Source organism: Cololabis saira, chromosome 5 (genome assembly GCF_033807715.1).
Source record: "Cololabis saira isolate AMF1-May2022 chromosome 5, fColSai1.1, whole genome shotgun sequence".
In the NCBI taxonomy this organism is placed as follows: domain Eukaryota; kingdom Metazoa; phylum Chordata; class Actinopteri; order Beloniformes; family Belonidae; genus Cololabis; species Cololabis saira.
The window spans coordinates 49,965,155-49,980,930 of NC_084591.1; the positions used below are offsets into that span (position 1 = coordinate 49,965,155).

At 45.7% G+C, this 15,776-nt stretch overlaps 1 protein-coding gene across 3 annotated transcripts in view; it reads left to right on the forward strand.

The window, feature by feature from the left end:
* The window catches only part of siah1 (siah E3 ubiquitin protein ligase 1), a 75,337-nt gene that overhangs the window by 50,533 nt on the left and 9,028 nt on the right, over window positions 1-15,776 (forward strand). For all 3 annotated transcript variants that reach the window (XM_061722338.1, XM_061722337.1, XM_061722339.1), the window contains one exon: window positions 15,307-15,488. In XM_061722338.1, coding sequence (XP_061578322.1) covers window positions 15,307-15,488 — 182 coding nt within the window. The remainder of the gene's footprint in view (window positions 1-15,306; window positions 15,489-15,776) is intronic.

A 15,776-nucleotide genomic window follows, 5' to 3' on the forward strand; every position in this document is an offset into this window, starting at 1 on the left:
TGCTATTGCTGATGAGGTGTCCTGTCCACCATTTTCTCTAAAAGGTTTAGGAACCTGTCCATATGTTCTTCATATAGTTTTGTACTTATGTGGTTTTACTCACTTGGAAATACTTTTAAATTGTCTAATAAAACTTGTTTCACAACAGTTTTCTCTTCTGGGGTTTCTCAAAGTAAGGTAATGTCTCAAATTATAAACTGTACAACAAGATCAATAGTAAAATAAGGATAGTGAGAGAATCCGCAGTAAAAAAGGCTTTATTTGCTATATTCAAATAACATTTTTAAAAAGAAAAAAGTAAACATTGCACGCAGAACAAAGAAAGGTGCTGTTCCATATAAAAAAAATTTGCACAGAAATATGTACAAAAAAAATATTGCAGTGTATGTGCTGCTACTGCTGATGAGGTGTCTGGTCCACCATTTTCTCTAAAAGGTTCAGAAACCTGTCCATGTGTTCTTCATTCTTTTGACATCTTCTGTCTTCTTTGGCGGCCTCAGCTTGAAGGAAGTCCTGCATGGAGAGTTTCTTTTTTTGGGGGGATCGGGGGGAAAGTGGACCTGATGCCTGAAGCTTCCAGCTTCCTCTTCCAGCTGGTGAGGCAGAGCTTGAGGCCGATGTGCTGGCGTCTTCCAAAGTGTTCTGAGATAAAAAAAAGATGGATACACATGTTGATTACACACATGACTGGACTATCATACACACCCACAACATCATACCAGGTTCATTATCACTGTATAAATAAAAATTACCTCTGTGCTTTCCTCTGAATTTGTCAGAGAGGACACCGGTGAGGATGGAGGGTCGATTATGTTCTGAAAATGAGTTTGATGAGTTTCCTGTAACAGAAAACAGTGATGAATAGTAGTTATTCCATGGTTAAGGACCCCATCACAGATATTCTGAAAGCAGATAGCTGGATCACTCACTCCCACAGTGGTTTAGCAGCATATTTCTTCTTATTGAAATTCTCCTCGTTGTTAGTCCTAAAGCTTATTAGGTGTCGGACCTGATCCGGAGTCCCTGGAATGAAATGTGATTACTGCAATGCACAAACGTCCTCGTAAAAAAAACAAACAAACAACAAAAAAAAAAAGTTTGAACTATGATAACAGGCAGCAAGCAACGTTATTACTTCGTAACCCCCCCCAAAATAACGTTGCTGCCTTATAGTAATGTGAAATATCCAACAAATTTGTAGAAAATATGAGAGTTAACGAGTAGTTAACAGGACACGGCAATGTTATCTACCCGACTCGTCATCAACAGCCACATATTATCTTACGTTAACTCAGAATCAGAATCAGCTTTATTGGCCAGGTTCTAACATTGTCCAACAAGTAATTTGACTCCGGTAATTTCACTCTTTGGTATTAAAAATAAACAATAAACAATGTGGTATTTCTATGTACTGTTCAAACTGTTAAAACATACAAAAGCACTGTGATTTTTTTAATTCCATGGGACATTATACTTACATTTGTGGGTTCAATATCCTCCTGCTCTTTGCGGTTCGCCATTTGACTCAAAAAAATGAAAAAATGCTTGCTTGCAAGTCTGTAAAGCATGTTTTCCTCGGTCGGCGAGCTAGACGCAGCCTACGGCGTAGCTTACGTAACCTACGGCGTAGCTTACGTAGCTTACGTAACCATATTCCGGCGCGATCTTAGCGAACAACGGACAAAAAAGGGATGATGTACATTCACTGAGTGAATATTATGAAAGTAAAATATCGGTTTGCGCCGAGAAATGTAATCAAAATGCATTTTTATGCAGAAACTAACTCAAAATATTGATTTTACTCCCAAAAAAACCTGAAATGTCCTCCATGTTTTTTTTTTTGATTCAGTCCGCAAATGACGACGAAAAGCATTCTGGGAAATCTTCATACCCCCTCGCTCGCCAAGTCAGCATCTGAAATCCCTCGATTTGAAGGGGCTATTCTCAGCCCCTAGCCCTCGTTATGCCCCCTCCCCCTTGGTGAAAAGAGGAATTGGGACACCACTACCTTCACGGGAACGCGCAAAAGTTAGGGTTAGGGAAGAAAAGGAGGGCGAGGGGGAGTATTGGGACGCACCCTAATTCTCCCTTTTTCTCCTCGCCCCTCTTTGTTCATGTTTTCACTTCCTTCAGACCTTGAATTGAAGATTTTTATTTCGAAAATGCTTGATAAAGAGTACAAAAAAGTAAAAAAAAAACAAAAAAAAAACGAATATATCCATCCATCCATCCATCCATCCATCCATCCATCTTCTTCCGCTTCTCTGTCGCGGGGGCAGCAGCCTCAGGGACCGTACGGTGCGTGTCACCGCGTACCCTACGGCGTAGGTTCTACGTTGGTGTAACGCGGACCATAAATCAGCCTTTACCGTCGCTGACACTGGTCCGACTGGTGACCCAGTAAAAAACAACGCATTTAAACACAGAACATCTGGCTGGAATCCCGACTGGCTTAATAACCATAAACAGCCAGTGTCCGTCACTGCGTGCAGCAGTTTCCTGCACCAACAAGACGCTGCTCTCTGATTATGGCTCACAGTTTATGAAAACCCCAAATAAAAAATAAATTAGAGAATATTTTATGAAATCAATAAACAATTCCATCATCAAAATTATAACAAATAAAGGTTCAACATATCTTGCTTTGCATGTAATAAGACTAGGTAATATATTAGTTTCACCTTTTAAGTTGAATTATTGAAATAGATTAACTTTTACACCATATTCTAGTTGAATTATTGAAATAAATGAGTTTTTACACCATATTCTAGTTGAATTATTGAAATAAGTTAACTTTTACACCAAATTCTAGTTGAATTATTGAAATAAGTTAACTTTTACACCATATTCTTCACCTGAAGCAATATTCTACACCTTGGCTGATGTGGACATACATAGCATAGGAGGCTATTTCAGCTGCTATATGGTTGGCTGTCTGTACAGTCATGCAAGTTCAATGCCAGTGTTTCCCCTACCATTATATAGGCCTGGCGGGCCCGCCAGGCCAACGAGACCCCCCGCCAGGCCTAAAAAAAAAAAATCAATGATCATTTACGTTTTGGAGCGCCTCTGCAGCTGTTCTACAACGTGAGTCAACCTGCTTCGTTGATTCGCTGGCCGCGTACCCTACGCCGTAGGGTTGCGTTGTAACGCGGAACCATAAATCAGCCTTAACGACGCGAGTACCGCTGCTGAGAGCGGTACTCTCGCATATTATTATACATTATGGGATGTATAGAGTTTGTAGCTAGCCAACTATGGCGCCGGCCAAAAAAAGAAAAAATATCGCGGGCGACAGACAACATGATATAAAGAAATGTTTCTGCCAGGTACGTGTGTTTGTGTTTGCATGAGACGCTGCAGGGAAGCATGAAGGAAAACACCGTCCGACGACGCACCATGCGCCCGCGGGGTCCTAGCGCCAGAACACGTGTGAGCGTCAAGGCTGATTTATGGTTCTTCGTTGCACTACCGCAGAACCTACGCGGCGGCACGCACCGTACGTTGCACCTCGCCGCGTACACTACTGCGTAGGTTCTGCTTGTTGTTTGCTTACATTTTTGTTCTGATTGAGCTTCTTTTTTTGGTAAGTAATAATGATGAAAATAACACAGACAATAGATTGTCTTTCCACTAGAACCACTAAAGGTTCATTTTTTCCCCAGTCAAATGCATGTAACTCTGTTATAACAAAACGGGGAAAAAAAATATTCTACAATGTTTAAATTATTTATAACTGATATAATCTCAATTGTGAATAGGGATGTTTTGTGGCATATGCCGTCAGTACAAACTTTTCATAGAGATCCCTCTGAAATATCTAGAAAAGATGTGCTCAATGCTCATATGGGTCAGACCTTTCAGGCCGATGACACTTTGGTTAAAGGTTAGATTAAATCTTATTTCATTGAAGTGATATCATTCACCAATATAGGCCTACAATGATTTTTAATGTAAAACTTTGTTATATTGCTGCATATCACATGTCCAATATGCCGTCCCACGCGCCTCGTCTGTTTAGGGTTTTTTCGGTGGGTACCACAGGGCCTGAAAAAAATTCTAGGGGAAACACTGAATGCTATTAAAGAACACGTTTTTTCATATAAAATAAACACATTTTTATGCAATTTAGAAGTTTTGGGGCTTTTTTTTGGCTCCTGCGCTGCTGAAATCGGGGCGTCCTTTATTTCTATTTCTGAAAGTTGGCAACCCTAGGTGCAAAATATGCCGTGAGCATCCCAATCTCACTCACTCACTCATCTTCTCCCGCTTATCCGTTACCGGGTCGCGGGGGCAGCAGCCTCAGCAGGGATGCCCAGACTTCCCTCACCCCAGACACCTCCTCCAGCTCTTCCGGGGGGAGTCCGAGGCGTTCCCAGGCCAGCCGAGAGACATAGTCTCTCCAGCGTGTCCTGGGTCTTCCCCGGGGTCTCCTCCCGGTGGGACATGCCTGGAACACCTCCCTAGGGAGGCGTCCAGGAGGCATCCGGTACAGATGCCCAAGCCACCTCAGCTGACTCCTCTCAATGTGGAGGAGCAGCGGCTCGACTCCGAGCTCCTCCCGGGTGACCGAACTCCTCACCCTATCTCTAAGGGAGCGTCCAGCCACCCTGCGGAGGAAACTCATCTCGGCCGCTTGTATCCGCGATCTTGTCCTTTCGGTCACTACCCAAAGTTCATGACCATAGGTGAGGGTAGGGGCGTAGATTGACCGGTAAATCGAGAGCTTCGCCTTTCGACTCAGCTCCCTCTTTACCACGACGGTCCAGTACATCGACCGCATTACTGCGGACGCTGCACCGATCCGCCTGTCAATCTCACGCTCCATTGTTCCCTCACTCGTGAACAAGATCCCGAGATACTTGAACTCCTCCACCTGAGGCAGGACTTCTCCACCCACCCGGAGAAGGCATGCCACCCTTTTCCGGTCGAGAACCATGGCCTCGGTCTTGGAGGTGCTGATTCTCATCCCTGCCGCGTCGCACTCGGCCGCAAACCGCCCCAGCCCATGCTGGAGGTCCCGGTCTGATGAAGCCAACAGGACAACATCATCTGCAAAAAGCAGAGATGAAATCCTGAGGTTCCCAAACCGGATCCCCTCCGGCCCCTGGCTGCGCCTAGAAATCCTGTCCATAAAAATTATGAACAGGACCGGTGACAAAGGGCAGCCCTGCCGGAGTCCAACATGCACCGGGAACAAGTCTGACTTACTGCCGGCAATGCGAACCAGACTCCTGCTTCGATCATACAGAGACCGGACAGCCCTTAGTAGAGGGCCCCGGACTCCATACTCACTCAGCACCCCCCACAGAATGGCACGAGGGACACGGTCAAATGCCTTCTCCAGATCCACAAAACACATGTAGACTGGTTGGGCAAATTCCCATGAACCCTCGAGCACCCTGCAGAGGGTATAGAGCTGGTCCAGTGTTCCACGACCGGGACGAAAACCGCATTGTTCCTCCTGAATCCGAGGTTCGACTATCGGCCGTAATCTCCTCTCCAGTACCCTGGCGTAGACTTTCCCCGGGAGGCTGAGAAGTGTGATCCCCCTGTAGTTGGAACACACTCTCCGGTCCCCCTTTTTAAACAGAGGGACCACCACCCCGGTTTGCCACCCCAGCGGTACTGTCCCCTTCCTCCATGCAATGTCGCAGAGGCGTGTCAGCCAAGACAGCCCTACGACATCCAGAGACTTGAGGTACTCAGGGCGAATCTCATCCACCCCCGGTGCCCGGCCACCGAGGAGCTTACGAACCACCTCGGTGACCTCGGCTTGGGTGATGGATGAGCACGCCTCCGAGCCCCAACCCTCTGCTTCCTCAGTGGAAGGCATGTCAGTCGGGTTAAGGAGATCCTCAAAGTATTCCTTCCACCGTCCGACAATGTCCCCAGTCGAGGTCAACAGCTCCCCACCAGCACCATAAATGGTGCCGGCAGAGTACTGCTTCCCCCTTCTGAGGCGCCGAACGGTCCTCCAGAATTTCCTCGAGGCCGACCGAAAGTCCTCCTCCATGGCCTCCCCGAACTCTTCCCAGACCCGAGTTTTTGCCTCCAAGACTGCCCGAGCCGCGGCCCGCTTGGCCTGCCGGTACCTATCTACTGCGTCAGGAGTCCCACCGGCCAACATAGCCCGGTAGGACTCCTTCTTCAGTCTGACGGCATCCTGTACTTCCGGTGTCCACCACCGGGTTCTAGGATTGCCGCCACGACAGGCACCGGAGACCTTGCGTCCGCAGCTTCGAGCCGCCGCGTTGACAATGGAGGCAGAGAACATGGTCCACTCGGACTCGATGTCCCCCGCCTCCCCCGGGATCCGAGAGAAGCTCTCCCGGAGGTGGGAGTTGAAGATGTCCCTGACAGAGGGCTCAGCCAGACGTTCCCAACAGACCCTCACAATCCGTTTGGGTCTGCCCGGTCTGTCCAACCTCCTCCTCCGCCAGCGCATCCAACTCACCACCAGGTGGTGATCAGTTGACAGCTCAGCCCCTCTCTTCACCCGAGTGTCCAAGACATGCGGCCGAAGGTCAGATGAAACGACAACAAAGTCGATCATTGACCTCCGGCCTAGGGTGTCCTGGTGCCACGTGCACTGATGGACACCCTTATGCCTGAACATGGTGTTCGTGATGGACAAACTGTGACTCGCACAGAAGTCCAACAACAAAACACCACTCGGGTTCAGATCGGGGAGGCCGTTCCTCCCAATCACGCCTCTCCAGGTATCACTGTCATTGCCCACGTGAGCGTTGAAGTCCCCCAGTAGAACAATGGAGTCCCCAGTTGGAGCACCATCAAGTACTCCTCCCAGGGACTCCAAGAAGGCCGGGTACTCCCCACTGCTGTTCGGCCCGTAGGCACAAACAACAGTGAGAGACCTATCCCCGACCCGAAGGCGCAGGGAAGCGACCCTCTCGTTCACCGGGGTGAACTCCAACACATGGCGGCTGAGCTGGGGGGCTATAACCAAGCCCACACCAGCCCGCCGCCTCTCACCCTGGGCAACTCCAGAGTAGTGGAGGGTCCAGCCCCCTTCAAGGAGCTGGGTTCCAGAGCCCAAGCTATGTGTGGAGGTGAGCCCGACTATCTCTAGCCGGTATCTCTCAACCTCACGCACAAGCTCCGGCTCCTTCCCCCCCAGCGAGGTGACATTCCATGTCCCCACTGTGAGGGTTGATGTCCAGGGATTGGGTCGTCGAGGCACCCCGCCACGACTGCTACCCAGCCCACAATGCACCGGCCTGCCATGGTCCTTCCTGCGGGTGGTGGGCCTACTGGAAGGCGGACCCGCGTCGCCGTTTCGGGCTGAGCCCGGCCGGGTCCCACGGGCAAAGACCCGGCCACCAGGCGCTCGCCTACGAGCCCCGACCCCAGGCCTGGCTCCAGGGCGGGGCCCCGGTGACGCCGATCCGGGCGACGTAACGGTCCTTGATCTTTTGTTATCCATGGTAAGCTTTGTGAACCGCTCTTAGTCTGGCCCGTCACCCAGGACCTGTTTGCCATGGGAGTCCCTACCAGGGGCGAAAGTGCCCCCGACAACATAGCTCCTAGGATCACTCGGGCGCACAAACCCCTCCACCACAGTAAGGTGGCGGTTCAAGGAGGGGAGCATCCCAATCTGGCCGATAAAAACTGTAACTTTTATACTGACTCTACAGACTAACACGCACCATAATTTGTCAATTCATCTTTATAAGTGAATAAATATCGTTTTGCCTATAACTTATTCCTGCATCCCTCTTTTATCGATCCGGCGAGACGGGTCACCGCGTTTTTGGAGCCCCAAGTCACATATCCAGGGGCTCCTCTGAGCACCAGACCAAAATAATTATGTGCAGCCCTGCATATAACACATCTATATCCATAATATACATCTATCTACATATATTAATACATGTACATATCTACATGTTTATTCGCATCTGTATTTTGAATAGAATGTTTCTTTGTATCTTTTTTTTGTCGTTGTTTCAGCTCCATGCTCAGCTTCTTCAGCAGCTTTGTTGTACAGTGTATTTAGCAGAGACTCTTCCCCTAAATAGCTGCTTGTAGTCGTCAGTCCCTGGTCTCGGCGTTGGCAGTAAATTCAGACTGGAAAAGTAATTTTTAAGACTCCCTCTAACCAGCGACTGCTGTCGTCTATACTTACTATCTTATGTTTTTATCTTGGCAGTGTCTCCGGCTGGGCATCACATGTGCCAGCTGAACAAGTGCTGCTATGTTTATCCAACCACACTCTCTTTGCTGGGCATGTTAGAACTTGTTGTAACTTTACATGCTGCCAACTGACTATTTAAGCTACTGTTTGTTGGGGAAGAGAAATGGAAGTCCTTCTTAAATGGAAGAAGATCTTTAAGGCCGCGTTCAGACTGCAGGCAAATCTGATTCATATCTGATTCCTTCTCATATCCGATTTTCAGGGCTGACTGTCCACACTGTTTTTAGCAAGTGTCCATATCGGATCTGGTTCTGTTCAGACTGTGTCACATCATTGACTGATCTGACGGGTTGCCATAGCAACGACGTTGGAGCGGAGGCGTCACCCAGCGTGTGTATTGTGTGAAGTCATGTATTTTTTTTATATATAAAAAAATCCCAAAATATCTGTACCGTTTCTGATTGGGTCGGCACTGCGCATCATTTTTAGACATAACAATGAACGCATACCGCAAAAGTTGTCTCGGCGGAGGGACCCGACGTCCCAGCAAAATGAGAAACAGAGAAAAGTGTTCAGAACAAAACCACCAGCAAACTAACAAACCAACCAACAAAGCTCAGAGTTAACAAAACGAACCAGCAACTGGCAGCCCCGCTCCATAACCTCTCCTCCTAGGAGGAGAGGGGCTGACGGGCTGCAGGTTCAGGCTGACAGCGCGACTGAAGGCTGATTTATGGTTCTGCGTTACACCAACGCAGACCTACGGCGTAGGGTACGCGGCCACCCGCACCGTACGTGGAAATGCAGTCTTTTTTTCTGCTATTAAAACATGATTTGTAATGTGAATTTGCAACACTTAAACTACAAATAATAGTTTTGGACGTGACATCAGACGTCGGACGTACATGCTCTCTGTGAAAGGATGAGTAGCTCCACAACTGGAAATGGGCGGGTGGTTTGGAGCGTCTGGGACAGTCATATCCGATCTGAGTGTTTGGATGTTCAGACTGACACGCATCTGCCCAAATGCGATATGGATCGGATATGAAACTACCTCCTGGAGGTGGTTTCCATCTGGTTTGCAAAAATCGGATCTCATGCGGTTTGGAACTGTTCAGACTTCAAAAGAGTCATCCAGTTTCAATCTGGATGGGCTAAAAATCGGATATTTGCCTGCAGTCTGGACGCGGCCTCAGATCCTCTGAAAGTGCCCATTTATTTTTGCCATAGTCCGTCCCGCCGTGTTTTTGTGCCAAAAAAGCCACTCAACTCAGCCAATAAGAAAACATAAAATAAACACACACACACACACACACACACACACACACACACACACACACACACACACACACACACACACACACAGATATAGATATAGATATAGATATATATATATATATATATATATATATATATATATATATATATATATAATATAGGCAAGGCAAGTTTGTCTAGCACAATTCAACACAAGGTAATTCATAGTAATTAAAACATAAATAACAAATAAAATGATAAGAAAAAGGTAAAATAATAAAAAGCACAAGTTGTTAAAAAGTAAGGGCAGTAGAGTACAGCAGGTACATCTCATTCTTAAAATGGCAAGAATTATGTTTCTATACGGTCAAAACGTACAAAGACCGGGTCAAATACAGTATTACAAAAGTAATCTGTAACAATTTGTGCAGTGAATTAAACCAATTTGACAATTCTATGCCACAATGCCTGTTTCCAGACAAATGAAGACAAATCTCCCTACCGGACAAATAAATAAATAAATCTATGCTTGTCTTCTGCAGAATTCAAATCATAAGTTAAACACGTAATAACCCCCCCGAGTCAGTCAAACCCATACACTTGCATTAAATGCAGAGGATTCTAGGAACTCTGGTACCACAGATCCATCATCATATTCCAGTGTTGGTCTCTTTCAGCAAAGTTTGTTTAGTCATACTTACTTACTTACTTCTGTTCACTGGTGGAGTCTAAAATATCCTAAAATAAGTTGGCACTGCAGAGTACGACAGAAGTACCATCTGCCATGTACAAACATTCTCTCATGGAGACGGTCAGTTCCCAGCCTCCACAAAATATATTCAGTTGATGATTGTCACCTAAACACAAATCACACACACATTCAACTTATTTATTTATTTTGACTATCGTAAACTGCAGGAGTCTTCAACTGGGGGTCCGCGGCCCCCCAGGTACAGCAGGGGCTCCTCCAACTTAAAAAGAAATAAAGACAATTTTAACAAAAATAATTGACATACCGTAGATGACCAAATAGTCGCCCGCGCGCAAATACGCGCCTGTGCTCTAATAGCTGCCGGGGGTCCGAGCCCATTTGGCATAATAAACGCCGGTTCAATTAAACGCCCGGGCGACTACCGGTAATAACCTGGTAATAACACTGTATTTGCATTGTATTGTGTACAGTATCGTTCATACTGCTCTGATCAGCTCCGTGTGTCGCCGTTACACAGACAAACTGTCTTTGTATATCAGAGCATGAAAAAAAAAACGCTCCAGCCATAACCGCTCAGCGCTCCAGTAACACTGCACCCCGCTCCGCTCCAAACATGTTTGCATGTATATAAGATGCACATGTTTACCTGAAGTCTGTGTACTGGAACTCGAAGCCGGTTTTGGGCAGGGGTGGGCTGTTCCCACACCCAAACCTGCATCCTGCCCACCTGATCAAAGTCATGGGGATTCTTTATTATTTATAATTTTATTTTTTTATATATTAAAATCCCAAAATATCTGTACCGTTTCTGATTGGGTGTGTGCACTGCGAATCATTTTTAGACACAACAAAGAACGCATACCGCAAAAGTTGTCTCGGCGGAGGAACCCGGCGTCCCAGCAAAATGAGAAGAGAAAAAAAGAGTTCAGCAGACAGCGCACACACTGAAGGCTGATTTATGGTTCCGCGTTACACCAACGCAGAGCCTACGGTGCAGGGTACACCGTAAGGCTGATTTATGGTTCCGCGTTACACCAACGCAGAGCCTACGGTGCAGGGTAAGCCGTAAGGCTGATTTATGGTTCCGCGTTACACCAACGCAGGCCTACGGCGCAGGGTACGCGGCGACCCGCACCGTACGTGGAACTGCGCTCTTTTTTGTTGCTATTAAAACATGATTTGTAATGTGAATTTGCAAAACTTAAACTACAAATAATAGTTTTTGACGTAACATCAAAGATTGCGCATGCTCTCTGTGAAAGGATGAGTCCAATCGGGTCGCAGCTGCTTCAACTGTGATTCCTTCACGAGGAGCGACCAGGATTTCAAACACGCTTGATTTTCTTGCGACCTCACGATTCGTGATCCGGAGCTCGTCGTGAGGTGTTGTGTTGTGTACAGTGTGTACAATTTTAGTTCCAGTGGTACTATGGGGATCTCATATGTTCTTTGTAAGTAATGGTCTGGTGCTGCTCATTGCAAAAATAAATTGTAGCCTGGTGCAAATACCCGCCTGGTTCTTATAAACGCCTGGGGTCCAAGTGGATTTAGCATATTAAACGCCCGGGCTACTAAATGGTCATCTACGGTATTGCAACATTGTTTGGGGCGCTTCTTATTCTTCGTACCTTAATCAATTATTTTTAATTCAGAAAAGATTTTTGAGAATGATTTCATATTCTACTCATCAAGCACCTTCTGCACCATTATTTAGCAAATTTAAATTATCAATTTTTTCTATTATGTTTCAAACATGCCTGTTTATGTTTAAGTTAATTCATTCCAAACAAGACATTCCAGGCACTTTCATCATTTTTTTCTGTTATCATCAGATATTCACTCTTATTCAGTTAGAGGTGGGAAGAACTTTCACTTACCTCTTTGTCTTTTACCTCCAGCAAAGATCCTCTATACAGAAGATAGCGCATTACCGTTACTGCCAATGGTATGAAATGGTATACACTTCCGGTCTCCTAAGTGGGCGTGGCCACTCCTCTCCCCACATCGTTTTGGAACATACAACACTAGATACAGTACAAATTTCTTCCAAAAAGACTTAAATAATAAAAATAACAGTATTATTAAGCAAAGAAGCAAGTTTTATTTTGGTTTTAATCTTCATTTTATCCGATGGGAAAACGATGAGAGCCAAATCTTGCGAGAGTGTGTTGCTCAGACAGAGACAGGTCTCAAACAAAGTTCATTTTCTGCTAATCTGTCGGTCTGAAAATGTCCATTTTGGTGTCAGAATGTTCTGAAGGTTTGTGGCTTTTGAAAAATGGGTCCCATATTTACTTAGGTTACTATGGGGCGAAGGAATTGGTAATAATCTGTGCTCACGTTCACTTTTCCCATAGGACTCAATAGACTCAGGACCTAAAAAATAAAAAAATTGTGAGTTAAAAAAAAAAAAAAAAAACGAGCTAGCTAGCTGTTTAAGAAAAGAAAATTTGTTGTTAAATTGACTTGTCTATTTCATATTTAACACTAGTTAGACCTGAAGGATAAATTAGTGACAATAACGAAGCCTAAAGCTGGAGATTGTAACGTTCCAGCTCGGCCTAACGTTACTCCTTCCACGTCTGACGAGGCCAAAGTTTCATCAACCGTAAACACATGTAGCTAATAACCCAGTCAGGAACTGGTTAATAAGGTGATAGAAGCAGAATAAAACACATTCAAAAGTTATTATAAGCCAGGCTTAAAATGTGACACGTTAAACAAAAGGGAAAAAATAAGAATTCCAAGCAGGACCTGCTCTGTTTTTCTCTCAGACCCCTGGTCTACTGTGAAAGTGTCAGTAGAGACCTGGTCCCTCTGAATTTCAGAGCTCCATGCTCTGTGACTCTGGCCTCGGCCTTGCCGACGGTCCTGAGCTAATTTGGTCCTACGGTTCTGTTCGCCAGCTAAGACGGTCTATTAATAGCCGTTCAGGCTCCGTCTCCACCCTAGCAGATGTGCTTTGAGGCGGGCAGACGAAAGGACATACTGGTGCCTCTAACCAGAGCCCGTTTTTACCTCAACAGTTGGCGTGAGCGTGCATGTTTGCATGCAGAGAGGCTTCCCCCTGCCCGCGGGCACCGCTAGCCACCAACTTACAAGCTAGGGAGACGTCTGCACCAGTAAAGACGGACACAAAAGTATCAAGTTGGGATTCTTGTGCACTTTACTACAGTAAACATTGAACATTTTCCATAAAACTGGAAATGTATGTTTTTGGACTTACTAAGGTTAAATGGTTGCTATTATTAATAAAAACAACCAACAAAACTCCCTTTTTTTTTTTTTTTAAACGATGAAAAATGACCAAAGAGAACATTTCAGAACAGTTTTAACGGGCTCACTTAAACAGCTGAGAATGTTCTGGATAAAACCTGCTCAAAAAAAGCTGCCTGTTCCAGTCTGTGGGTGTTAATATCCCGGCTGGTGAATTGTGCGCGTACATATTGCAGTTCTGACTCCCCAGCTGACTGTAATTTGTCTTCACCTTCCACACGTATTATCCTCACTTTTCTTCACATTTTCGTCCTCTTGCCGCTGCGCCTCGCTGTGCTCCTGTCTGTTAGCAGGGCTGTATGACACCTGAGCTACACAGTATGTGCATAGCTGCAGTCCAAGAAGGCTTACAGTACCGAACCTGCAGGCTCAGTCTACGGCACAGTCCACTGAGTAAAAATAAATAAATAATCTGGCAATTTTGTTGGGGAACAGCCAGAGAGTGGGCAATACACATGTATCCAGAAGAATACAACAAGAAACCAGCGCACGTCTGAAGGTTCACAGAATAAATAAAATATTTGGCCCGCCCCCTCTCCTCTCTCTGTTCTTCATTCTCTCTGTCTGTTCTCTCTTTTCCTGCTCTGTCCAGCTGGTCTTCAGCAGGAGGTTCCCTTATGATCCTGGTCCAGGTCCCCCCTTATGATCCTGGTCCAGGTCCCCCCTTATGATCCTGGTCCTGGTCCAGGTTTCTACCCCCTTATGATCCAGGTCCTGGTCCAGGTTTCTACCCCCCTTATGATCCAGGTCCTGGTCCAGGTTTCTACCCCCTTATGATCCTGGTCCAGGTTTCTCCCCCCCTTATGATCCTGGTCCAGGTTTCTACCCCCCTTATGATCCTGGTCCAGGTTTCTACCACCTTATGATCCTGGTCCAGGTCCCCCCTTATGATCCAGGTCCTGGTCAGAGGTGTCAAGTAACGAAGTACAAATACTTTGTTACCTTACTTAAGTAGAAATTTTGGTTATCTATACTTCACTGGAGTAATTCTTTTTCAGACGACTTTTCACTTTTACTCCCTACATTTTCATGCAATTATCTGTACTTTTTACTCCTTATATTTTATAAACAGCCTCGTTACTCTATTTCATTTCGGCCTTTAAATAAAAACTTTCCAGTTCTTACATCCGTTCCCTCAGATTCCTGCAACTAAACTTGGATGTACATTCCAATAAAGGTTAGGATAAATGATAACATGCCTCTGAAGTTTGACTTTGCACCATTACAATACTTATAGGCAACTAGTCATCATATCTCCTGCTCTCTGAAACACATGTTAATGCTCAATAGTACACATATATGGTTCTTTAATATATTTGCATTATACTAAGATGCATTCATTTTCAATGGCTTTTGTCCTTAATGGCTTTTTTCCCCCTTACATTACTTTTACTTTTATGTAGTTTTGAAACCAGTACTTTTATACTTTTACTTGAGTAAAAAACTTGAGTTGATACTTAAACTTTTACAGGAGTATTTTTAAACTCCAGTATCTATACTTCTACCTGAGGAATGAATGTGAATACTTTTGACACCTCTGGGACAACTGGTCCAGATCCCCCCCCCCCTTATGATCCAGGTCCTGGTCCAGGTTTCTACCCCCCTTATGATCCAGGTCCAGGTTTCTTCCTCCTAAAGGGGAGTTTTTCTTGCCACCGTTTGGCTTAAGGTTTTTCTCCCACTAGGGGAGTTTTTACCTGCCATTGTTTATGTAACAATTGCGCGGGGGTTTATGTTCTGGTCTCTGGAAAGATTCTAGAGACAACCTCTGTTGTAATAGATGCTATATAAATGAAATTGAATTGAATATTTGAAAGAAGCCAACACAATCGGCCTCTTCTGACACGGTGTAGTTTCTGCAGGAACACTGATCACCGCTCTGTTCCTTTTTTCTCCCGAGCAGAAATGAGTCGCCAAACTGCCACCGCGCTGCCCACTGGAACTTCCAAGTGCCCCCCCTCCCAGCGCGTGCCCACCCTGTCGGGCACCACGGCCTCCAACAGTGACCTCGCCAGCCTCTTCGAGTGTCCTGTGTGCTTCGACTATGTCCTGCCCCCCATCCTGCAGTGTCAGTCCGGACACCTGGTACGTACGGCTCCCACCCAAGCTCCTCCAAGGGCTTCCCTTGTGAAGACTAGCATGTGTGATTCTGAGTCTGCTCAAAGATTTCCACATAACTAATAAGCTCACTGTGATCTATATCAGCGGTCGGCAACCCAAAATGTTTTAGAGCCATATTGGACCAAAAACACAAAAAACAAATATGTCTGGAGCCGCAAAAAATGAAAAGTCTTGTATAAGCTTTAGACTGAAGGTAACACATGCTGCATGTTTCTATATTAGTTAGAACTGGGGGGAGATTTATTTTTCATT